We start from the raw sequence: 25186 nt of genomic DNA, 5'->3' as shown, positions 1-25186 counted from the left end.
CCCATTGTACTATATACATAAGAACAGAATAATGCTTGCTTGTCTATCTGTCCTTTCACACGGCCTGGCTTTCATATCACAAGTTTACATATATACCCTCATTTGGATCGACCTAGGAATAATTAAAAATAAATAGTAATATTTATATATTAAAATACTAATAATTATATTCAAAATAGTAAAAATTATTTATTAATATTTTAACATTTTTGAATAAATATTTCAATTAAAATTAAATAATAATAATTATTCATTAATATAATAAAATTCTAATTCTGGTCAAGTCAGGCTTAGGCCTAAAAATCTTGTTTAAAGCTTGATCTGAGTCGAATAGCCAGCTCGTGGACAAGTCTAGTTAGGGTAAAAAGTCTGCTTTATTCGTTGATTAATCTGAAAATTGATTTTTACTTTTATAAAATTGAAAATAATTTTCAAGTTTTTAGATTTATTTTCCGTCGACTTTTAAATGATTTTTCATTGACCATGTCAATTTCTACCTACAAATCGTCAAAATTTGTGAAACAATTACTAAAAGTCAAATTTTGCAGAACATGTTGAGCTTATATAAGTAGATAATTCTTTGAACTAATAATGTTTAAGGCCTTTATATGTCTTTTGCATAACAAAACAAAGTTTTAATAAGATATTATTTGCAAGAATTGAATACTTCAATTCCCAAATATTTTATTTGCTCTAAGGTCAAATGATGACAAAAAAAGGGAGCCCACCGATCCAAACCAAATAACTGGGTCATATCTATTAATATACAATAATAAACTATATAGCTATAAAACTGACTTCTAGTTATAACTCTAATTTTTTTCTCAATGATCATCTTCAGGTGAATTCCCATCAAATCTTCACATTACTTGCTGTACTCTCTGCATTTGTTCACATTATGGATCACATGAAGTTTTATATTATAAGTTCTAATATGCTTAGTCTTCGACCGTCATTTCAACAATGAAAGCACAAGCTGAGGTGTCATGAATGGGGCCAAGTTCATTTGACATCTAAAAAAAATCAAGATTCAGGATTGAATGTTCATTTAAATTAATTAAAATTAAAACTAAATAAAAAATATAATATTGATTAATATTATAATAATCTAGAAACTATGTCGGGTTCAAACTTAATAAATTTTATTAAAAACTCGACTTATATTGATTCAAGTCAACAAATTTAACTGGCCGTTTAATTTATAAATCATTAATTATAAATTAATTATGATTTTACGTTAATTTTTTTACAAGAAACGAGAGACTTGCATTCTTAGTTAAAAAATAAGTCAACTTTAAGACAGGTACGAGAGTTGTAGGATATTATCGATGTCAACAAGGTGGAGTTTCCTTATCCACGCGGAAGTAGATACAAAGGCAAACCCGCTGAATGGGTTGCCTTTGGTTTTTGATTTGAGGAGGAAATTATTTAAACCCTTCTCCTCTTCTTTTCCCACCAATCTCTATCTGTCCGATGCTTGAAACTTGTGGTCACAGTCTCACGGATCTACGACTATTTTTTGAAGTTTTCACACCAGAGAGAGAGAGACAAAGAGGATTCCACACTTGGTTCTGAAGTGAAGTGTGAAAGCAGAAGCCTAATTGTAGAAACAAAGAGTCCTTGGATCAAGCTATTGTGTTCGTAAGGGAGTACACATCAATAAAACGTGTTGGCATCATCTCAGACAGATGATTATTGGGACCAAAATGGACTAAGTTGTTCAATTATTGTTCCACCCAAGAATTGGTTCTTCACTGGAAAGATGGCATTGATGGGGGTGAGGACTCCCCCCGTCAATTGTGTTCACAGGACTGAATTATTTTCAGTTGGAAAAGCCATAGTGTTCACAAATCACAAGGTGGGAAGAAGGGAGACTTGGTATTTTGCTTGACTTCTGGTCAAGCAAAAGATTGATGGTCAAAGGAATTATCATGGAAATCAAATGTGTATACTCATCAAGTTTTTCTTAAGAAGAATTCCACACTTAATTATTAGATAACAAGACTGAAACAGAAGACAAAGCAAGTGTGGCAAGTTAGTATAAGATCAATTAGTCACTAGTTTCATTATTTCTTGTTATATTTGATGACCTATTCAACTAATAAGAAAAAAAATCCCTTGATTTCATTTAGATAATCCGGACTAACCCATTGATTTCATAGTCCAATGAATAACAAGATATTGGGTAAAACTATCAAATTCAAGAGTTCTGACACCATATTACGTTATGTAATTGGCTCTTCTACAAGCTTAAATTAATAAAAGAAAAAAAACTCAATTATAATATTTAAATTCTACTAATAATTAAAAAAATTAATAAAGAAGTAAAAGAAGAAATGAAACTAGGGGTTTAAGCATTCGAATTAATCATTAGTATACAATATATAAGTTGTCTTTGAGGGGAAATCATTTACCAAAAGGGAATTGCTAGAATTTTTATCAACAATAAATAGAGAATTACCAAAAGTATTTTACATAATTTTTTTTTGACAATATCAAAGCGGTGAAATTATTCAACTTTATTTTATTTTTTTCAATCTTTTCTAAAACAAATTAAAAATCAAATACGTCTTCTGAAAGCTTTTGGTCTGAGTTTCCCCCTCCCTCTTCTGCCCATGAAGTTAATTTGGGCCGAGACCATAACCATATTTTGTATCAGTTGGTTCAACTTGTTCCACTTCTATGTGCATGGGAACAGCCATTGATGACAAATAAATAAGACGAATGATACAAACAAATGCAGAAGGACAAACTTGGGGTTACTTGACATCAAATATAAAGCCAAATGCTACAACTGAGTTTGCTGAAAGTCCTTTTTAAGGAAAGCTCCCCCACAGGGGAGGACTGCAAGGACAGAAATTAAGAGTGACTGCACCTTGTAACTTTCAATGTGGAGAATTGAATATGATTCCATTCAAACGCGTTTTTGCTATCAGACATTGTCAAATGATAGTAACCATTCTCAGGAAAATGAAAATATAACGAACTTTTTCCATACTTTTTGCCTTTGTAAAGCAAGACTTTGGCTAAAGAAGAGTTGAAGCAGGCAAGGTGTAACGTCCACTTTGTAGAAAGCACCGCACGAAGGGGGAAAATGATACAAGGAAAGAACACTTGGAACTAAAACCGAAGCAGACATTCCACAGCAACTCAGAACTATAACTAGGGGAACCACTTTTATACTATCAGGAACTTACTAGAATGGCAAAAATAGCACCCACAGCAGATTAGAAACTTTAGCTGAAACTTTACCCTTCATGAATCCGGAACCAACGATGCATTGAATCTCATAAATCCTCTTTAAAGAAAAGCTAAATTTTAGTTTGACATGAGGAATGAGGGGGAGAGAAATTGGGAAGCTCAAATTTCATGGCACAAGCACATATTTACAGCTTTACTAGAAAGACGAACAAACACAAAAAGGTATCCGCTTGCACAGGTTCTCTTAGTAAAACTACGATAATGTACATTTCAAAACAAGGCAAGGAAATATAAGTCTACCGCCCAGCCTACATATCTTTTTGAAAGTTACAAACACAAAGAACAATGCACCTTTGTTTGTCTTTGCTAAGGCTACACAGAAAGCATTTGATCGGAAACAGAAGCCAGACCTTGCATCAACCTAACAATTTCCACCGTGTCGTCCAGATAGTACTTAGCCTTACTGGGCTTTTTACCAACAGTACATGCAAACACTTCTGCCCTGGGATCAATCGATGGGCCAGCTATTGAACTGGTAATTACCTCAAACATGTCTTCATCAGATCGGTCATCTCCTATGCACAGAACAAAATCTGGCAACATACCCCTCTCTTGCATGGTGGAAAGTAGGTGCTTAGCTACTAGACCCTTGCTTACACCCTGCATATAGCCAAAAGAAATTAGAGAATGCTTGCAAAAACATGAGGAAACACACCTTTGGAAACATGATAATTTGAGAGCTATACAAACACGAGGTAGATTCAAAAAGCTAACTGGTTTGAAGCTCTCAATAAAAGTAAAAGGTGCAATTTGATATCCAAAAGCAAACTAGGAAAATTAGCAACAAATAGATAGTATCAATAAACAGTAACTTGCATAGTTATATCAATTAGAAAGCTAACATCCTAACAATCAATTTCTTTCAAAGGGCTAACCCTATTTCGTTTTGGCCTTCCTTGGCTTCATGAGGATCCAAATATGATCATTGACTTTTTAAAGAAAAATTTTATGATGTTTATTCCCTTCTCACTAGAAGGAACATCCATAAACACCCTATCTTAGGACAATGCGTAGACTGTGTCAGGAATAAAAGCAAGGACAGAAGCAAACATCTAAAGGAGGTTAGCCTACTCTGTCAAAAATCCAAATAAAAGTGTGGTTAGATTGGAGAACAGGAAGCCATTAAGCAACAGGCTTTTCAGTATAGTTAACCATCTCAGTTTGCATAGCTAACATTTCATGTTGTTAATTTAAAAAGAGGCTCTATGGCCCAATGTCGCCAAGAAAATAAAAGTACTCTACAACTTCATCAGGGAACATATGATCCAAACCTGTGGCTTAACTTCCACAACATGCTGCCCACTCTTTACTGTAACAGGTTCATTGGCCAGCACACTTTCTAGATGATCAAGAAGCTCTTTAGCTTGGCAAGATCCAAAATCTGGATCCGCATCCTCATAACACCAGACAAGTGCAGTTTCCTTATCTTCAATGTTGGACCCATCAGTAGTCTCTGTGTATTGCCTCATCACAGGTTCGGCAATCTGCTTCCAAGTACAGTCTACTGCTGGTACACATGTTTCCCATTCCACATCTCGCTTAAGCCTGAAACAATAAAGTATAACTATCCGGTCAAAACCACAATCTTATGATAAGGATAGAAATAGAAATTAGAATCAAAGCTGGTTCATTTCACCTCAAGAAGTAGCCATGCTCAGCAGCAATTCCTAGTTTTTCACAAGGAGAAAACCATTCAGTGAGTGTCTTTCGGCTTTTAGCACTGACAATAAAAACCATGTTGTTTTTATCTCTGCACAAGCTATTTAGGATGTCAATGGATTTAGATGATGGGCTCTTGTCAATGGAAGCCTGAGGCATTAAAGTGCCATCATAGTCTAGAAGAATTGCCCTAGTAGTACTCCTCTTGTAAGCTGATACTATGTGCTCCATTGAGAGCTTCCTGAAGTTTGGATCAAGAGCCACAACTCTAAAACTTAACCCAAAACCAATACCCCAGCATCTCCGTCTGACATGTTCTCGACATGTCCTCTCCAAATCTTGAAGGAAACTATGAGCCCAGTATCCAACATGATGGGTACTCACATATCTATAATGCTTTTCATGCCTAAGCTGTTTTTCTGCCTCTGCCATCGCAAGGGCGCAGTCCATTGCATCTGCCACTGCATCAATGTTCCATGGATTTACTCGAATTGCTCCACTCAGAGATGGGGAGCAGCCAATGAATTCTGAAACAACTAACATGCTTTTCTTTGGTGTAGATGGCTCCAACCCCAAAACCTTATCCAACCTCTCATTACCCTGTCGACTGATTATATATTCATAAGGAATAAGATTCATTCCATCCCTTACAGCTGTTACTAAGCAACACTCTGCAACAACGTAATATGCAATCCTCTCATAAAATTTAAGTGGTTCATCGATCAATACAACAGGGTCATACCCAGGCTTCCCAAAAGTTTCATTAATCCGCTTCACAGTTGAATGTGTCTCTTCCTGCACTTCTTTCACATCTTTCCCTCGTCCTCTAGCTGGATTTGCTATCTGAACCAACACTACCTTCCCTTGGCACTCAGGATGCTGCAAAAGTAATTGTTCCATTGCTAACAGCTTCAAGCTGATACCCTTAAATATGTCCATATCATCTACCCCAAGCAACATTGTCCTGCCTTGACCACAATACTGCTTAAGGAGCTCTGCAACTTTCGCTTCAGTCTCCGGAAGGCTCAAAACTGACTGAAGCTGACCCATGTGTATCCCCACAGGGAGAATTTTGATACTAACAGTTCTTCCATAATACTCAAGGCCTATATACCCTCTCTTGGATTCATAAGTAAGACCAAGCATTCGACTACAGCATGACAAAAAATGCCTTGCGTAATCAAAAGTATGAAACCCAATTAAATCTGAATTTAACAAGGCACGTAAAAGCTCCTCCCTAATAGGCAATGTCTTATATATCTCCGATGACGGGAATGGGCTGTGAAGGAAAAACCCCAGTTTAACTCTGTTGAACCTCTTCCTCAAGAAAGTTGGTAACACCATCAGATGATAATCATGTACCCACACAAAGTCATCTTCTGGATTAATAACCTCCATGATCCTATCAGCAAAAATTTTATTGACCGACACATAGGCTTGCCACAAAGACCGGTTAAACCTACCACCAAGATCTGGTGATAAAGGCAACATATAATGAAACAAAGGCCACAACTGCTGCTTACAAAACCCATGATAATACCGGCTAAAAAGATCAGGTGGCAAAAAAGTCGGCACACACCTGAAGGTGTCTAAAAGAATCTGCGAGACCTCATCTTGTTCATTTGGATGGATTTCTTCCTTTAAACAACCAACATAAATCACCTCAATATCATCATCTCCTAACCCATCTTTCATTTGGAGGAGAAGTGAATTCTCATCCCAGCTAAAAATCCAACCCTTGCTACTACTACTACTACCATTATTAGTACTATCCGATTTCCGCTGTGCCCTTATAGGCAGCTGATTAGCTACCATGATAATTCGGTCTCTCTGAACAGATGATGATGATGGATCAGAGCATACACTCTCCGATGGATCATCATCAATATCGGAAATGATCCCGGGGACCGTCATAATCCGGGGAATCCTCCGGCTCATTCGGCCAAAAGATGGAGCCTCACCAGAGGCAAGCTCCAAGAGATTCGAATACGATCTTGATACCATTGCTTAAAGCTAATCAAAACCGAGCTTTTACTATGCCCACATCCAGAAAGAGTCCCATTAAAGGGAAATTTTTTCACAATTAAAAGATACCCTTTTACAGAATTTATACTAAAAAGCTCTAAAATCACTAAAAAAATTAAAGAACAAGATAAATAATTTCAGGGTAAAGACTGGCTCTTTGATTGAGTGCAAACAAATGGGAAAAAGGGTGCAACCTTTTAAGGGAGAAAATGGTGAATGAAACAAGTTGAAAGAATGAAATTGGGAGATAAGCTTAGATGAAGTGAATCAAAAACAAATGGTGGATATGAGTTGATATCTAGATAAATAAAAAAAGAAAAAGGAAAAAAGGGGGAATGGAATAGATTCGAGATTATACAGCTAAGAAAATATACTTAAACCAAAAGAATTTCCACTAGAGATTGTCACACTTGCAACAACAACAACAACTACTACAACTATTGAAAAATCTAAAGTTGAAAGGAAGTTAAAAAATAAATCAAGAACAGTTCTAGAAATTACCAGCAGTTGTTGTTGCTGTTGTTGAATATTTGAAGAATTTCCATTTCTTTTTCCCTATTGGGTTGTTAGGAAAATTCGAATTCACCCAAAAAGTTTAGAGCTTTAAACAAAAAAAAGAATTGAAATTAGCTTTCCTTGAAGCTCTAGCTGATCTCAAATCCTCTTTGCCAAATCAACACTCTCTAGCCAAAGCTTGGGCTGAGAAAATTAAAATATACTGATTTTTTTTTGGGAAGTTTTCTTTATTCTTTTCATTTTTTTTTTTTTTGTGGGGTTAAATAATTTAGATGAACACTGACCCTTGGATGAGATTGTGGTGTGATCCAAAGGTGCAGAGTAGAGGAAAATGTGCACTTGAAGTTCTTATCCTTTTGTCCTTTGGTTAGTTCGCCACGAGGCAACATGCGGATGTGGGACCCACAAAGTTAGGGTCCTGTCTGAAAATAGCTGGAAATGGGTCGCGGGATATCCCACGTGGCTTTGGAAGGCCTCATTAGGCTACGTGGCGTTTTCTCCTTGCTTCATTGACAAAACAAGAAATTGGTCTCTCGAGATATGTGTTCTCGTTTTGACTGCAATCACACGATATCTCATGGGATAATAAAATTTAAACGTCAAAAAATCTTGATCCGACAACACTCTCGTTGAAGGATAAGATTGAATTCTTCCTGTACAAATACAAGGCTTGTGTGATACCAAAGTGGAAAAGTTACTTATGTAAGTGGATTTTCCCCTTTCTTTTATTGTTATATTTGTCACTTAGTTTTTACTTTTACTTGAAGTAAAAAGAAAGCAAATGTTTGGATTGGTAAATATAATAATAGTTTAAGAACAAATTTGATATTTAATAGACTTTATAATTTTATTTTTTATTAATTAAATTTCAATCAATATTATATTTAATTTATATAACACATTAAAAGGAAACAATTTTTATAATCAATAAATCTTATCATGTTATTAAAATATTTTAAAACTGAAAGATGCAATTATATTTTAAATTTTTATATTAAAATATTAAATTTAACTCATATTTTTAATCTAAAAAATATAACTTTCAAGTGAAAAAATATTTATATTTATAAGTCCAAAACTTTACACAATAAAATGGTGTTGAATGTTATGGATCTTAGTTAGTAAAAAATATGATATGTTTAAAATTTATTGAATTTAAGTAATATAAAAGGAAAAAAAATTATTTACTTTTTAAAGATTCTTCAACCTTAAAATCTCTAAAAAAAATATTAAGTCCTTTTTCAAAAAATTGCACATTAAATCATTTATTTCAAAAAATAATAAAAACACTAAAAAACTCAAACAAGTAACAATTGAAATATCGCAAATAAAATATATTAATCCTTGTACCTTAACATTTGTGTAATTTACACGCATAATTATTATTTTTATTTTTTTCTATTTTCAAATTCGAATCATTAAAATCAAAATATCGGGGCGAAACGAGAAAAAGATACAAAGTGGGGCGTGAGGGCCTACAACAGCTGGACGTCACATTGACTTATCCGCCACGTCATCAAGTGGGACCCACAACCCCAAGGGCTAACAACGCAAACAGGGAAGTTTTTAATTTTAAAAAAGAGTTGATTGAAGTGGATAAGCACGGATATACGAGCAGTCCTAAGTGTGGACTTCCACACACCCGCCACGTACCCCACATTTTTTTTGGTTTGTCTGAATTTGCAAAGCAAAAAAAAAAAAAAAAAGGAAAGAACTTTGTAACGACAAAATCCCTTAGCCGGCAACGGCCTTTGCACAGTTTCCCTTGAAACTTTGAAGATAAGGTTTTTAAGTAAGGTTTGTGCCGTTTACAAATGCGGCACATGGCCAAATGATGCGAGTGATTACGTGGAGAGATATTATCCTCTGATAATTCTTGTTGTTAGATCTAGCGGATGGGGTAGCACTGCAGAGTATAGGGCTAAAAGTTGGGGATTTTTTCATTGAGAAAGGACGGATAGGGTGGAATCTCTTAAGTACGGCTTTAACAAGTTGGTATGCAATTTTCAAATGGAATAATAAAAGGACTGTTTATATTTTTTAATTCCATTTTTAAATTATGCTAAATTTTTATTCTTTTATGTTTTATATTAATTTTTAATATTTTTTTCTTTTTTATATTAAAAATTATAATATATATTACTGTTACATACTTTATCAAGTCAAACTATTTTTTTAAATTTTTATATTAAATTAAAAGTGAATATTTAATTTGACATTGGTGGTGAATGATTTTATTTATAAAAAAAAGGAATAATAATATAATATAAAATCTTATTTGATTTCATAAAATAGCAACTCATCAAATAATTGTTACATGTAAAACAAAATTTAAGTATTTTAATAATTATAATAATATATGAGTGTGGTACAATTTATGATAATTTTATTTATTAATTGTTTATACTAAAGATAATTGTTATATTAATCGTATACGAATATAAAACCTTGATTGATTATAATTATAATTTGAATTTGTAGATATTATTTTTAAAATATTTGATATTTGTCACCGTAATGACAGGATTTTACCTATTTAATAAAGACATCATGAAACATGTTAATCGTAAGTAGAAAAACACTTTTATTTATAAATTAAAATCCATCTTGATCTTTCATTGATATGAAATTCCTAACACGAAAACAAACCCATCCCTTTTATTAAAACAATAAAGAAGAAAAAAGGAACAAGTCTTATATTCTTTGTTGACCTCTTTGTGGTTTGAACTTGGCAAAGAGGGACAAAAGGAAAGATGATGGTTAGATGGGGAGCACGGGATGCTTTCAAGATGCCTTCTTCTCTATCTACCGTTTGCACCTTGACATGACAGAGCAACAAACATTTTTGGACACCAACATGTCAATTCCCCCTTTTATTTTTGAACGAAGTAACTAAGTGATCATACATCCACTTGGCTCTAACATTTTCCTTAATATTATAGAATTGCATCCTTATCCGATAATTTTCAAATGCGTTCGAGATTAATAATAATAAAAAAGATTACCAAACTTATTGATTAAATTAATTTCACATTGCGAATGCACTTACGTCGGGATATACCTTCTCCTAATTGAATTAGGTCACATTTAAAAACTTTAAGCAGTCTTTAGTGCTTTTAGAAGGACATGGCCATTCAAAGCTTGCCTAAAAAGTAAAAAGTACTCTCTACCTAAGAGATTATGTGCTTTGTAAAGCCTTACCTAGCCCTCTATACTTTACTCCATAAACAGACAATGACCTTGATAAGTATCTATTAATTTATTCCCAACTTGATATTAGTCAAAAAGATGAAATGCTAGAGTGTATTTATTTTATGGTTTGATGCATTGAATTAGTTTATTCTCCAATTGTGTTTGCTATAATTAATAAATTATTTTACTTGGAAATTCTCAACTATACATTATGGCTTTTGGATGAATGAAGGGTTGATTATGTAGCAAAGTTTAAGAATTGACTCTATTCTTATTGGCAAACATAAAATACGAGTTATTAGGGGATTCACTCTAGCAAAGTCACACCCCACTTCAAACCCCAAAGTGGCACAAGTGGAGGGAGCTTAAACAAAAACCTACCAATCAGCTCTTAACACGTGGGGATTACTTTTTGGTTTAATGCCCATTGGAGATTTTTGGGTCCTATTGTTAATCAATGGTTTATTTATTATTAGAGGCGTTTTCATGTCGCGGTTTGCAGTGGATTTGACAATGAAAACCCCTAAATATTGTAAGTAAAATTTAAGTAAGAATTGTCCAAAGTATATAAACATAATTAATGATCCCTAATTTCTAAAAAAGTTTTAATGATCCTATTACCTTTTTCTTTTTATTTGATGTTGAGAGCCTCTCGAATTGGATCAAAGTGGGTAATAACATATGTATTTATGGTTTGGATACGTTAAATTTAAATTTGAGAATTTCATATTCAAATGAATGGGCATTATTTGTTATTAGATAACTCAAAATCAAGTCCAATCACTTCATTTATAGTCTCGAAACCTTAATTATAAGTTTTTGAGAATTTTCATTCAATGCTCAATCATAAATAAAAATAGTATATGTATTTATCATTTGAACACGTTAAAATTAGAATTTAAAATTTAGATTTGAAAATTTTATATTCCAATTTTAAAATGAACAAATAAAATTTTGGAAAAGAAAATGTATTATTTTTTAGACGAAAAATTTTAAAAAATTTCAAAATTATTTTAAAAAATTCAAATAACTAGTTATTCTTATATTACTTTCATTCAAGTCAAGAAACATTTTTATTTTAAACTAAATACGTACTTATAATTAATAATTGATTAATTATCATTAATCGTTTTATATTTATGTAATGCTGACATAACAAGTGAAAAATGTTATATAGCAATATTATCATATCATATCAATATGTGATGTTATTATTCATTATGACAAGTCAACATATCACATGATATAAAATGACGTATGATATTTTGATTAATAACAATTAATCGATTATTAATTATAAAAGTTTATTTGATTAAAAATAAAAATATAAAAATTTAATTAAATGTAATAAAAAAATAAAAACTTATTTAAAATTTTATGAAACTTTTATAAGTATTATGCTTTCTTGTAATTAAACAACTCGAAATCATGAATGTTACAATAATTCAAATACACTTGGAGCGTGGATTCAGAAAAGACAACAATCTCTAAATCAAATTTACTTTATTCCGTACGTGACAAGATAGGTTTATATATTTTGATCACCATTCTTTTTATCACTAGTGGAGGATCCTTCAATGGGGCTTTGATTTGGAAATCCTTGCTGCTACTTTTCAAGCTTCCCTTGATCCTATTGCCTTTCAAGTGATGGAATAAAGCGTTTCATGCATTGGGTAATTCAACGAGGTTTGTGAAGGAGGAGGAAAGGAGAGCCGCAAAGTTTGATATCACTAGCAATATGGAAGTGATTCCTTCTCATTATCACTGTCTAATCATTGTTTATTCCAATGAACCAATTCAGCTGTTTGAATGGGAAATTCATGCACCTACCACCCCAAGTAACTAGTTAGTGAAGAATAAATCATGTAAGAATAGTCAGTGGTCACCATTTCTAGTAGTTGTTTTGATGACGACCACGATGATGATAAGTTAGGTTCCATATAAAAGTAATAAAAAAGGCATACTAGTGGGTTTTTACGAGTGGATAGAATTCACTAAAATGGATTTTATAGAAATAAATTATCGCATATGTACAAATGCGTAAAAATATATACATATATAAGTAAACATTATAGATTCGTATTTTCGATCCATAAAACATGTTTCTTGCATGAAAAATCTTTATTTATAAATCCATAATTTATTTTATTTTTACTGATGCGCGATTTATGATATTTTGCTTTATATAATTATGCAACGCTCTTATTATATTAATTCTTTTTATGTGCATGTACGTACAAACCTACAGCATGCATTAAATATACACTAAAAGAATACGGGTGTTTCAACTCTGAACAGTATGTTCACATTTTAAAAATAGAAAAATGCAGGTCTCTTTAATGCTGGTAGAGACATTGCCATCAAAAGAGGGTAGGGAACTCTACACTTTCTGATTGGAGACTACTTGCTCTTGCGTGAGAAAAATAAGAGCTATGGATCAATGATTGCTTAATGAGAAAATGTTGACCTGTGTACTTAACGTATGCTCAAGTGGAAGGGACCAAAAACGAAGAAAAAACAAAAGAATCTGGTACTATACTCCAACTAAGTGCCCAACTCTTCCTATAAATGTGGTTGCTTATGATAAAATGTACTTTGAATGAACAATATGAGCTGTCTTTTTCACCTGTCCCAATCATAACTGTACAATGTGGATCTACAAAATTGGAGATGCTGAATTTTCTTCATGCTTGAGCAATCCCCTTTTTCACCAACATGTCATAGACCCTATCCACCTTGCTTGGCTCAACTTTGAACAGGTTGTGAGCATCAGACTTCTTGCCAATATTGCCCTTCATAATCTCCACTGATAAGGTTTGCAACATGGAGAGATAATGTGAAGGCAGTATTCTGATCTCGCTGCAAAGCTTTTTCTCCTGCACAAAAGGACATTATAGGAGACTGAAAATCTGAAATGGACATTCAGACGAGTACAGACTGCAAATGGTTTCCAATTAAACTTGATGCTACTTTACGTGTCACATGCATCCATTAAGTTTTGACAGTTATTCAATGACTTAAACGTTGAATCAAGTATCCCGGAGAATGCAAATTGAATTGTAAAAATAACTGCAATCTGATCAGATAATCATGAGAGTGTAAGTGATGTAGAACAAGAAGATAGGGAGGTATCCTTACAGTATCAGACAATAAATCAGCCCCTATGAATCCAGTTATATCCCAATCATCCAGGGTGGTAGCTCCTCCTATGACAGTTGAAGATTCTTTACTGATAGTCTGTAAACTAGTGGACCCCCTCATGACACCCTGTGGGCTTCCGTGCAATAACACCTTACCACTAGGACCAGCCTGGACACTTTCCCTCAGTCTCTGGGCATTTTCTTCAGCTTCCTTTTTCCTCTTTTGTTCAATAAATTTATTAGCTTCAGCAGCAGTTCGGCAACCAGCAGCTCGAGCTTCCTGCACTGAAAAATTTACCTGAGTACAGAGTATTTATGATGTATATATACATGAATGCAGATGTGCAAAATGTGCCTAAAGTCTGTCATGATAAATGCTCCAAATTTTAGATGCTTCAATAGATGTATCTGAAGCAAAATGTTTCAGCCCTAAGGGAAGGAAATCATTATTGAATTGAACCATTTAAATATGAAGAAATACAACAGCATAATTAAAGGATGAAACCCAGCACCAAATTGAAGGCATATCGACTTCTAAGTTCTAATATTTGGCACCACCCTCCAGGAATGGAAAAAATGTAATTATACTTCAATGGAAACCTAATTTTCATTTTGTGGGAGTCTACACTAGTTCAATAATCTACAGAGCTCGAGCAATTGAAAGATATTTTGCATGAAGGCAGCAAATAAAGCAGACAAAGTCAGCACAAGGCAAGCATTTAACCTGAAGGTCTTGTATTCTTTTGACAATCCGATGTTCCTCTATGACACTCTTAAGCAACTCTTCATGCTCTTCTTTTGAGTGGAAGCGCATAAAGACCTTGTAACGCTGATATATTTCCTTCTCCTCAGGTGAGAGGTTTCTCTCAAAAGGGTCAGGGTAAAGTAAATTTCGTTCCAATATAAAGTCCTTCCTACGCTTCCTCTCATCAAGCCTGTTAAAAAGTCACCATAGAATAATTCTGAATACCAAAAATGATACAAAAGTAATGATACACAATTCAACATACTTTGCAAAACATGGCATGACATTGAGTACCAGTCCATGGGCCTACGAGTATTTCATCTTTCTCACCAGTTATAACTAGTTAAGATAAAATAGTAGAACCCAACTGACAACTAAATGTAAAAGCAGATAGATAAGATGTACAACTCAAATGATAAACATAGAATTGTATAAATGAAAGAATGCAAGCACAAACCAACCAGCCTTGAATGTACTTGAAATGCTCTGAATTGTTTGGACTCAAGATTTAATGTAGAGAAACAAGATTCTGAAATAAAGTTCAAATTCTCATGACATTGTAGGAAAATTCTATCAAGTGAGCACATTGGTGCATGAAGTTGAAAACTCACGTGCTATGGACTTGAGTTTTACACTTAACACCTTAGAGCAGCTTCAGGTGGTTTTCAAACCAGAGATTTAGGTGCTTAGATAAATTGCTTCAATCCACAGCCAGACAGTGCATGTACTTTTGGAGGATCAGCACTTAAGAGCATTCATAATAATTAAGAACAAAGACATCTTTTCTTAAAGGACTCCATTATTTTCACATTGACTACGCCTACAACCCATTTTCTACATTTATGTCTTAGATCCCTTGCAGTATTGAAAAATGCTGATTGGTCAACAACCTTTGCCATGTCAACATTGTTTACAACATGATTACTCATTTAAGTAGATAAATACCTTGTTGAGTAGATATGTAGTACACGCAACTTCAATTCATGCTCAGGCTTGGTGTCTGTATCCTTAAATTCCATATCTGCCAATAACTGCTCTGCATCATTATCATATTCAATCTCAAACTCCTGCCTCTTGAAATTATAGCCACTGAGCTCTGTCATAGAAGGTTCCTCGTCAGTGGAAACCCTAAGTTTTTTCTCACCAATGCTCCTGTCAGCTTGAGGTTCTGAGAACAAGGTTTAAAACAAACATGGTGTTGAGTACTTGAAAAAAAATCCATGGAACATGACAAACAACATAATACATCATACTAATCACCAAAAATCAAAAAAGAAAAGAAAAGGAAAGAAAGGGCCTTTCTACTAAACAAACTGTGACTCATTCTAACTCACGTTACAGATAGAAAAGATATTAATTAGCATTTGCCTCATAAAGTATGACTGGGAGCATTACAGCCCAAACCCTCAGAATAAGTCTCCATTGTCAATACTTATAAACTGAGTATCAGCACTTTCAAGGCGGCCTAGTCAATGACCTCATGCAGAATGTAAATCCACAAGCAACAGTCATGATGCTCAATAAAATGAGAGAGCATGTATACCTTCTAGTTTAATACCATCTTTACTCTGGGCCAAGTTGGTCTTTTTACCAGAACCTTGAAATGAGTTACCACTGCTTGAATCTATATGAGCCTCTGATGTCAAAGAGAATGTATTAAGTTTATACAAGCAAATATTGCCACCAATTCATGCCTTAAGAGAGAGAAAAAAAAAACTGTCAAATAAAACTGTCTCAAAATTGCTAATGTCATACCTCCAGTTAAGCTAGATGATGATTGATAAGCTGGATCGTCCTTTCTGGGTGCGTCATATCTGATCAAGCACAGCAGGAGGAGAGTAAATAAATATCCAAAAAAAATGTAAAATTGAAGTAAAAAAAAAGACAGCACAGGGAAGATTACTTGACTTTTGCAGCAACGGAAGACTCTTCTTTCAGGGTATGCTCACCATGTGCAGTGAACTCTGCAGAAATAAACATTTAGTCTAGCAATCTCATTTCACAAAAGCACATGTAAAAACTAGGACTCTCAGAAACCAAAGATATCAGACAAGAATATTGACATTTTGCAGATTACCCATATTCCCCACAAAAAAAAGGAAAAAAAAAAAAAGTCACGGTGGGAAGGAAAACAGCCATAAAATCATGTCAATACAACACATCAGTGACAAGAGAATTACTTGAAAGGGTTTTTTCTAACCTTTTCTGACTTGACCATTCCCTTTGGCCATAGCAACGAGTTCCTCTCTGCTCTTTCCCATAACATGAGATAAGTCCTAAGAAAATAACCATGGAATATCATTGTTATTACTAGGAAATTGCATGTTTATGTATGTGCTTCTGTGCATTTGCATGTTCTTATGTGGGTTATGTCTTCAAAGCCAAGATTATGGCAAAAGTCTTACCGGGAGAGGAAAGCATGGAGAGTTCATGTATATAGCATTATAGTGATCAATACATTGCGATTTGCTCTTGGTTCCAACATGTTCTGCAACTTCAGTCCAATTCCCAAATCCATACATTTCAATTCCCTGAAATAAAGACAGCCACCCTCTAACCATCAAATCCAATGGAAAGCAGAATCAGGAGCAATACAAGCAGCATTTACCGGATATATTGATCAATCAAAAAAAAAATTTGCCTCAAAAATGCAGCGATTATAGTGTATAGGAAGACCTCAAGAAGTAATATCTCCTCATCTGCATTCCAGTCAGGACAAATCAGAGGGAAAGACAAATTGTCCTGCATGGAAGAAAATGATTAACATATGCCCATAACATGTCTACCAAACCAATAGCAAAAGGGACAAAACAATGCTTGAAGTCATTTATCCTGAGACTTGCTGAAGGAAATAGAGGAGATGATGAAAAAATGACTGCTTTAATGAACCAATTAGTAGAGAAATTTACAGGTGGTCATCACCCATTTATGTCCCACCAAAGTGAGATATTCAGGCAATGTGAATAAGAGAATTTTCCACCATTACACAAAAAAGGAGAGAGGGTGGGGGATGCAGTTGTGACACACATATGAAATCTATGGTTTGAACTTCAGCTCAAAATGCCAATGGTAGTAAACTGAAAACTAATCTGTTCTTAACTCACTTATAATCTATGTAACCATGTTTCTTTGACTTCTTTTCAAGTGCTCTAGTATGCTATACTCATTTACCTTTGTGGGACTCTTTTAAAAAATAAGTCAAACCTGAAATTAATTTCCATTTCCATGCATTTACAGCCCAAGCACACCCTCATACTTCAATCTAGAGGTATATAGACAGAAGTGTTGACAAAGAACCAGCTCCGATATCTGCCAAAGAGAGACTTCTTTATCTCTTCCACCCTGCACTTGTGTCTGAAAACCAGATGACTGTACTTTCTAGTCTAAAATGACTTAAAATTTACTAAAACAGGATGCTCACATTGCTTATTTTTTCCTGAGAATTGAACAAGAAAGCCTGGACAGAGACTTGCACTTTGATGGCAATCCTTTGTGACCAAGCAAATGACATGAAGCACAAGATTGTGAATCTTCTGATGATTTAGCTTATTAAAGTGAACCTTTTGCCACTAAGCAGATGCCAAAATGTTCAATGGAGATTAGACATCTTCTGATGATTTAAGTTTGTTTTGCAAAGCAAGTTCTAGTTGATTTATGCATTATGCACATTTAATGCTTTTATTTTATGTCAAAATAAACAGGAATACAGATAAACAGTTCTTACAACGTCTATTTATCAATGAATGTCCACAGTTTCATTTACTATTTCTTAAAAAAAAAAAAAGTCTCCATTTATTCAAATTACATCACTTCTCTGTACTATAGAGCTAACAACTTGCTGAAATAAAAAATGAAAGACTGGAAATATTTCAAATACAAAGATTCCTTTGTTCTGTTCCTGAATTTTGTATATACTCCCCAAGCAGGATGAGAAGAAACAGCAGGTTTCAGATTTCAGATAAGACTGATGGCAAACAATCTTAATTGGAGCTAACCACCTGCAATCATGCAATGACCATGAATTGCTTAAATGACAAGGGAAAAAGTAACTCTAAAGAAGGCAACTAACCATAACCCTGTATGGATGATTGCCCTTGTGAGGAGTAACCTCAGCTCCAACAGAAAAGCACTCCACACAAAGGTCAAAATCTGGACAAACTGCACATTTAATCCGAACCATTCCAGAAATATCCTTGTTGCAATAATTACAGTGATATAATGCTGGCCCTTTCGCTTCATTCGCTACTTGTCCAACACCTTATTGAAAGAAATGGAATCAGTGGAGAAGAACAAGATTAGCAGAGACACATTTACATCCTTGTATATAAGTTCATAACTTCTACAACTAAAACAGAAAGTAAGATTTCAAAACTAAAACGAGCAAAAGCAACCGAGTAGATAAACCAGTAGCATTTTATTTTTTATAAATAATTTTACAGACAATTAGGGTTCCATTTGATTGTTGCTTTTGTTGCTTGATTTCTTGTTATTTAATATTTCCAAAAATTGTTAAAAAAGTAAAGTAAAATTACGTTTGATTAACAACAAGCAAATAATAAAACAATTGAATGGGGCCCAAATTATCCGATACCTGAAGGTGGAAGCTCTAGATTCTCGACGCCACCATACGCGGTCCTTTTCCTTTTGGATCTACTGGAACGATCGAAATCAAAATACAAATAAAAAACCCAGAAAAGGGGGCAAAATTTGCAATTAAAAACAAGATTTTGAAGGGAAATTTTTTGAGAGAAGAATTGAAATTTAAACAAAATTAAAAAGAAACCTTTGATTGAGATCATCTTCAGTGGAACGAGAGACTGTCCGCGACCGACCCATGCCTTCAATTCACCTGGTTCCACCAAAGAGTAACTACACAAAAACGCTTAATTGCTCGAAACAGAGAATCAAGAAACTATAACTATATTCATTGATTTTTTTTTTAAAAAAAAAGTTGTGAACTTTTAACGGTAACTGCTTACTGAGGAAGGGCAAAGCGAGGCGGTAAGGGGCGAGAAGTTGGCGAAACTCGGACCTTTTGACCTGAACCCAGAAGTTGTATTATTTTCACGTTTGATGCTCCTAACTTTAAATTGTTTCGATTAAATCCTCTATTTATTAAGTTGTCATCAATTGACTCCTCCCGATGATTTTTTAAGTTTTTAAAAATTATGAAATTTCACGTTACACATTCATAGTGAAAATTACTTTCACTCGTGATTTATTTAAAACACTTGGTATGACTTTGAAGTTGGATTCAAGTTGACTTCAATACTAATTTATAACAAAATTATTAAGCTATTTTAAAAAGTTAAACACTTGTAAACTCAAAGACCCTTCTTTTATCTATCCGATATGAAATATCATAATACTAATATATGTGTTTATGATTTTAAATTTTTAAAGTTTTGAATTAGAGTTTTAAGTATTTTGAATGCAACGATTATTGGGTTCTTTTTTTAAGTAATTTTTTGTTATTTTTTATTTTAAAATTTTATTAATGTATCTTCGATTTAAACAAAGTCATGACAATTTTTACTAAAAAGATGTTTTCATTTTCATTTCATGGGATGGGTCAATTCAATTTAAATTGCAATGGTAATATTTCTTGATGGTTTAGCTCGATTTCAATTTTTTAAAGCCACACTTTCCATTTTGCTCTAATTTGGGTTCATTCTTATTTTATTATACTCTCATGAGGCTCCATCTTATTTCAAATGAAATTACCGGGCAAGGTAGCATCATCAAATATGACTAAAACTTACTAGGCTTACGTTGGAGACAAATTGATTACAAAAACCAATAACATGATAAACCATTCTTCAGTACAACTTGCTATGGATGGCCAAATATGAAAAAAAAAAAAAAGGAAAAAAATTTATGAAATCTTTTTTAGAAAATAATTTTAAAAAAATGGGTTTCTAGAAAATAATTTTGTGAAAGTATTAATATTTTTTTTCAAAAAGTTACATTTTTTATTGTTTGAATGATTTTGTAAAATATATTTTGTTATTTGGTTGTTTTGGGAAAATTGCATTAGTGTCAAATCAGTGATATTGACAGAACTATTGAACCCCATAATTTCCAAGACTTACTACAATAAAAAAAAAATGCACAATAGTCTCCGTACCCACTCAAAATACTTGGAAAGTTTTTGGATGAGGGTGTTTCCTTCTATTTAATTTTTCTATTCAAAATCATAACATTTTAGTCTTGATATTTTTTATTTAAATTAATTTCCAATAAGTATGCCAAGCTTTTACCATTACACCCAAACTCTTACTTGTAGTTGTAATTTGCTTATGTTTTTTTTTTGTTCTTTATTTTTCTCTTTTTCTATTTTATTTTTTTTTTCAAAACTATGTCATTTTGGAGTTTTTTTTTTTTTAGAGAAGAAGGCTTCGAAGGGTTTTTATAATTAAGATTTTTAAAAATGTAAAAATACTTTAAAATGATGTAGTTTTGAGGAATGAAGAAAAAAAATAAAAAAGACAAGAGAAAAGAAAAGAAGAAATAAAATACAAGCAAATTGCAATTAAAAGTAAGGCTTTGGTTGTGGGGGTAAAAGATCTTATATGTTTATTAGAGGTCTTGATTCAAATCTTAATAATATCACATTTTATCGTCACCTTGACATATTGATGTGGTATTATCACATAAGCATTATATGATATGTCAACGTCACATGTAATGATAAATTTAAACGAAAAATATTAAAAGAATTAAATTGAAGCAAGTACTACCTCTATTAACTCCCTTAATTATGCGATGAAATATACTACTTTTTTTTTAAAAAAAATAAATAAATAAAGAGAGATAATGGCATAAAGGGCAACAAATAATGGAGGTTGGGATGACGTAGCTCCTTGTTTTAATAGGATTTGCGGGTCTTGGTAGTGAAAACGAAAAAGAGTAAGATGAAACATGATACAGGAAAAATATTGTAGAATAGGAGGAAGAGAAATATAAAATAACACAAAAAAGGAAAAGATAAAACACTTTCTATGTAGAAATTGTGGAGGAGATAATGCTCTTATCAAGAAAAAAAGCAAAGGGAATCTGCTTTTGTATATTTACACTATGCATACATTAAAAGTGGGCTAAACAAGGCGACCAAAGTGGAGGACGCCCTGAAAGTCCAATTGATGGCGCAGGAAAACAAGGCCAACAAAGGTCATGTTCTTGTCCTTCCGTATCCAGGCCAAGGCCACATCAACCCTATGCTTCAGTTCGCCAAACGCTTAGTCTCCAAAGGCGTCAAAGCCACACTGGTAACCACCATCTTCCTCTACAACTCCATTCTTTCCGACCCAACCAGCTCTATTGATCTCCAGACAATATCTGATGGCTTCGACGAAGGTGGTTTTGCTCAGGCCGGAAGCCCTGGTGCTTACCTGTCAACTTTCCGGTCAGTAGGCTCGCAAAGTCTAGCAAGTTTAATCCAGAAACTTGGTGATACTGATTTTCCATTTGATGCCATTATCTATGATTCATTTCTGCCTTGGGCACTTGATGTTGCAAGGCAGTTAGGGTTACTCGGAGCAGTGTTTTTCACGCAGTCTTGTGCTGTTAACAGCATAAATTACCATGTGAGCGAGGGGCTTCTTAAGCTGCCACTTGAAGGACCTAATGTTTCCCTTCCTGGATTACCTCTATATAAAGTTTCCGAGCTGCCATCTGTGGTGTATCTTTATGGATCACACCCGGCCTGGTTTGATATGATCGTGAATCAATTCTCCAACATTGATGCAGCTGATTGGGTTCTGGTAAACACTTTTTACGAATTGGAGAAAGAGGTACCCTTATCTTCTTAAAGCCTGGTTGACTTTGTTTTTAAATGTTTCTTAATTTTGCGGACATGACAGATGGAAAGAAATTATTGCGTCGTCGTTTTTTATTTAGGTTGTAGATTGGATGTCAGAAATCTGGAAGCTAGGGACAGTAGGACCAACCATTCCATCCATGCACTTGGACAGAAGGCTAGAAGGTAACAAAGACTATGGCATGAATCTTTTCAACCCGAACACCAACACTTGCATGAATTGGCTAAATGGCAAGCCAAATGGCTCAGTGGTCTATGTCTCATTTGGGAGCTTGGCAGATCTAGGAGTCGAAGAAATGGCAGAGATAGCTTGGGGTTTGAAAGTAAGCAATTTCTATTTCTTGTGGGTAGTGAGGGAATCAGAAGAGACCAAGCTGCCATATAATTTCAAAGAGGAGACTGGGGAGAAGGGTTTGATGGTGGAATGGTGCCCTCAGTTGGAGGTGCTGGCACATGACTCTGTGGGATGCTTTCTTACTCATTGTGGCTATAATTCTGTTCTTGAAGCATTGTGTTTAGGGGTTCCAATGCTGGGAATGCCGCAATGGGCTGACCAAGCCACAAATGCAAAGCACGTTGAAGAGATTTGGGGAATTGGAATTAGAGCCTTCCCTGATGAGAAAGGTATTGTGAGAGGAGAGATTATACAACAGTGCATAAAGGAACTAATGGAAGGAGAAAGGGGCAAACAGGTTAAGGAGAATGCAAACAAGTGGAAGAATTTGGCTAGAGACGCAACTGATGAAGGTGGAAGTTCAGATAAGAACATTGACGAATTTGTGGCTAAACTACTCCATGCCTAGCAAGTTTTTCTGTCATTACTTTTCTTTCTCAATTAATATAATGAACAATTAAAGCATAATTAATTTCTGCTTCATTATAGATGCGTAGCTAGTATTTCTATCACTAATTTTGTTTCTCGATTATGGTGAACAATTAAAGCATAATTAATTTTTACTTCATTATAAATCTTGTGCTCAAAGACTTGTTCAACAAACAATGGTAGAATACTTCATAATTGGATTGAAATGTGATTTTTTGAGTTATGTTGTAAGGTGGGTTTCTCTTGGTATATGCTTTTATTTTATTAAATTAAAGTACAAATTTACCAATTTAGTTGAGATGATGGATCAAATTCACCTCAAATTAAGACAGAAGTCAACATATTAAAAAGAGCAGCATAGACATTTTGTAAAGGTGATACTGGTTCTAATTTAACTAATCCTTCTACATAGTGTAACACCATCACCGATTGAAACTTGGGAAACCTCCATGCAGGGATCGGAAGCTAAGTTCACATTGAAATTCAACATGGCCTTTCGTGAAGCCCTGGCACTCTCCGGCACCTCTGCTTCTTCTTGAGCAAGAAAGCCAAACCATAATGTGTTATCATATGCAACTACACCACCAATCTTCACAAGTTTCTTTATATGTTCATGATATTTCATGTAACTGGTTTTGTCAGCATCCACGAAAACAAAGTCGAACTCTGGTTTTTGCTTATCCTGCAACAAAAGAATTGTAATCATCAGCATGCAGAAAATTGAGATTTGATATATTCTCTTTCTTATATGGCAGCTTACATCGGGTTGATATTAGAGAACTTACATTGCTCGACATTTCTTTTAGAACCTTCATGGCATCTGACTCGATAAAATTGATCTTATGCTCCATGCCTGCTTTCTTAATGAATGGCAGCCCCACTTCAAAGAACTCCCAGCTCGTGTCTATTGCTGTTATCTGAATGAGGAAAAGAGAGAGACAGTGAAATTGCTAGATTCATGTTGATCACAAAAATATTGAAAGTTTTGCAACTCTAAAGAACTGAGATTGGAAAGAAAGAACAACCAAAGGGGCAAAACCAACATTTTGATGTACCAAAATTCTAAGATCAGATTTGATATTTAGTCAGGATAAGGGGTTTATGGGAATAATTAAGGTACTTTGAGCAGAATTTGTTGGTTGCAAAGAACAATATATATGATGATCTACATCAGTCTCGACTCAAGATGTATTGTCAATTGACATACACTGGCAGCTTGTCAATTGCAATTTTCATTTTCAGCAAAACCAATTCAGCACACCAAAAGTGATAATAGAAAAACAATGTGATCATCAAATCGAATCAATTGAAATCATTGTTCTAATTAATTGGTTTAAGTAAACCCACCTTGCCATCATCAGGCAATGCAAGGGCAGTTGCAAGCAGAGAGTAGCCTGTGAAAACGCCAATCTCCATTGTCCTCTTGGCATTCATGAGCTTCAAAAGCATCGATAGGAACTGTCCCTCGTCTACTGGCACACCCATTGCGCATCTGAAACCTCCCAAAAAAACAATCTAAATCCCATGTCATATATACCTTCAAAATTGTTTTCAAAGAAGAAATATCCAACTTACAGGTTAGGATACTTCTGTGCTGTTGCATCTCTTATCCCTTTAAGTTGCTCATGCTCTCTAGGATATGCACTAGTATTCAAGATGTACTGCTTCCATGAAAATGGGTAAATCATAAATGCACTATCAAATATATAAATTGAGGCACTTTTAACATATAGTTGGCATATACAGAAAGAATGAGAGATAGGGGAAGATGGGTTTAGTAACCTTTTTTAGAGCTTCGCTTTTGAGAAGACCTTTAGAAGAAGTGTTCATGTTTGCCATTGCAAAGGGTTAATTTGCGGCTTCTATCACTCTCTGTCAGAGACTCTGCAAAAAGATAATTTGCTGAAGAAGATGATGAGTGTATGTGTACAAAAATGCTCTTCAGCTTAAATAGCAACCAACTCCCGCGTAGTTGACGGCGTCGAGGTAACGTATTGCTCGCTCTT

The 25186-nt window shown here is 34.2% G+C and overlaps 4 protein-coding genes across 10 annotated transcripts; 1 reads left to right on the top strand and 3 right to left on the bottom strand.

Annotated features, from left to right (window-relative positions):
* Positions 1–3336: 3336 nt before the first annotated feature.
* Positions 3337–7657, bottom strand: LOC18610041 (alpha,alpha-trehalose-phosphate synthase [UDP-forming] 6-like). Its single transcript, XM_007045480.3, has 3 exons — positions 4898–7657; positions 4533–4806; positions 3337–3861 (listed from the first exon to the last, which is right to left on the bottom strand). Exons 1-3 carry the CDS (start codon positions 6922–6924, stop codon positions 3574–3576), a joined length of 2589 nt encoding a protein of 862 aa, XP_007045542.3. The 5' UTR covers positions 6925–7657; the 3' UTR covers positions 3337–3573.
* Positions 7658–13063: 5406 nt separating this feature from the next.
* Positions 13064–19626, bottom strand: ADA2A (ADA2 2A). 6 transcript variants are annotated; one of them, XM_007045476.3, is made up of 14 exons: positions 19518–19626; positions 19322–19407; positions 19130–19188; positions 18608–18795; positions 17215–17280; positions 16944–17069; positions 16739–16814; positions 16442–16502; positions 16294–16352; positions 16082–16174; positions 15484–15706; positions 14518–14728; positions 13792–14073; positions 13064–13529 (listed from the first exon to the last, which is right to left on the bottom strand). In XM_007045476.3, the coding sequence occupies exons 2-14, from the start codon at positions 19372–19374 to the stop codon at positions 13338–13340; spliced, it is 1689 nt and encodes a 562-aa protein (XP_007045538.1). In that variant the 5' UTR covers positions 19375–19407; positions 19518–19626; the 3' UTR covers positions 13064–13337. The 6 variants fall into 6 exon arrangements, with proteins under 6 accessions (XP_007045538.1, XP_017971760.1, XP_017971762.1 ...); XM_018116271.2 differs by having other exon boundaries at positions 19130–19191; positions 19518–19625; XM_018116273.2 differs by having other exon boundaries at positions 19322–19387; positions 19518–19620.
* A 1934-nt stretch (positions 19627–21560) lies between these two features.
* LOC18610038 (UDP-glycosyltransferase 74G1-like) lies at positions 21561–23927 on the top strand. Of its 2 annotated transcripts, XM_088803798.1 has the most exons (3): positions 21561–22331; positions 22438–23104; positions 23636–23927. In XM_088803798.1, exons 1-3 carry the CDS (start codon positions 21681–21683, stop codon positions 23647–23649), a joined length of 1332 nt encoding a protein of 443 aa, XP_088659924.1. In that variant the 5' UTR covers positions 21561–21680; the 3' UTR covers positions 23650–23927. The 2 variants fall into 2 exon arrangements, with proteins under 2 accessions (XP_088659924.1, XP_007045533.3); XM_007045471.3 differs by lacking the exon at positions 23636–23927 and having other exon boundaries at positions 21564–22331; positions 22438–23234.
* CCOAMT (caffeoyl-CoA 3-O-methyltransferase) lies at positions 23475–25176 on the bottom strand. Its single transcript, XM_007045470.3, has 5 exons — positions 24963–25176; positions 24756–24841; positions 24528–24672; positions 23966–24097; positions 23475–23862 (listed from the first exon to the last, which is right to left on the bottom strand). Exons 1-5 carry the CDS (start codon positions 25017–25019, stop codon positions 23572–23574), a joined length of 711 nt encoding a protein of 236 aa, XP_007045532.3. The 5' UTR covers positions 25020–25176; the 3' UTR covers positions 23475–23571.
* Between the last annotated feature and the right edge of the window lie 10 nt (positions 25177–25186).

The sequence above is a fragment of the Theobroma cacao genome, chromosome 2, assembly GCF_053813885.1.
Source record: "Theobroma cacao isolate CCN51 chromosome 2, ASM5381388v1, whole genome shotgun sequence".
Lineage (NCBI taxonomy): Eukaryota > Viridiplantae > Streptophyta > Magnoliopsida > Malvales > Malvaceae > Theobroma > Theobroma cacao.
This window is presented reverse-complemented; position numbering and strand designations above follow the sequence as displayed.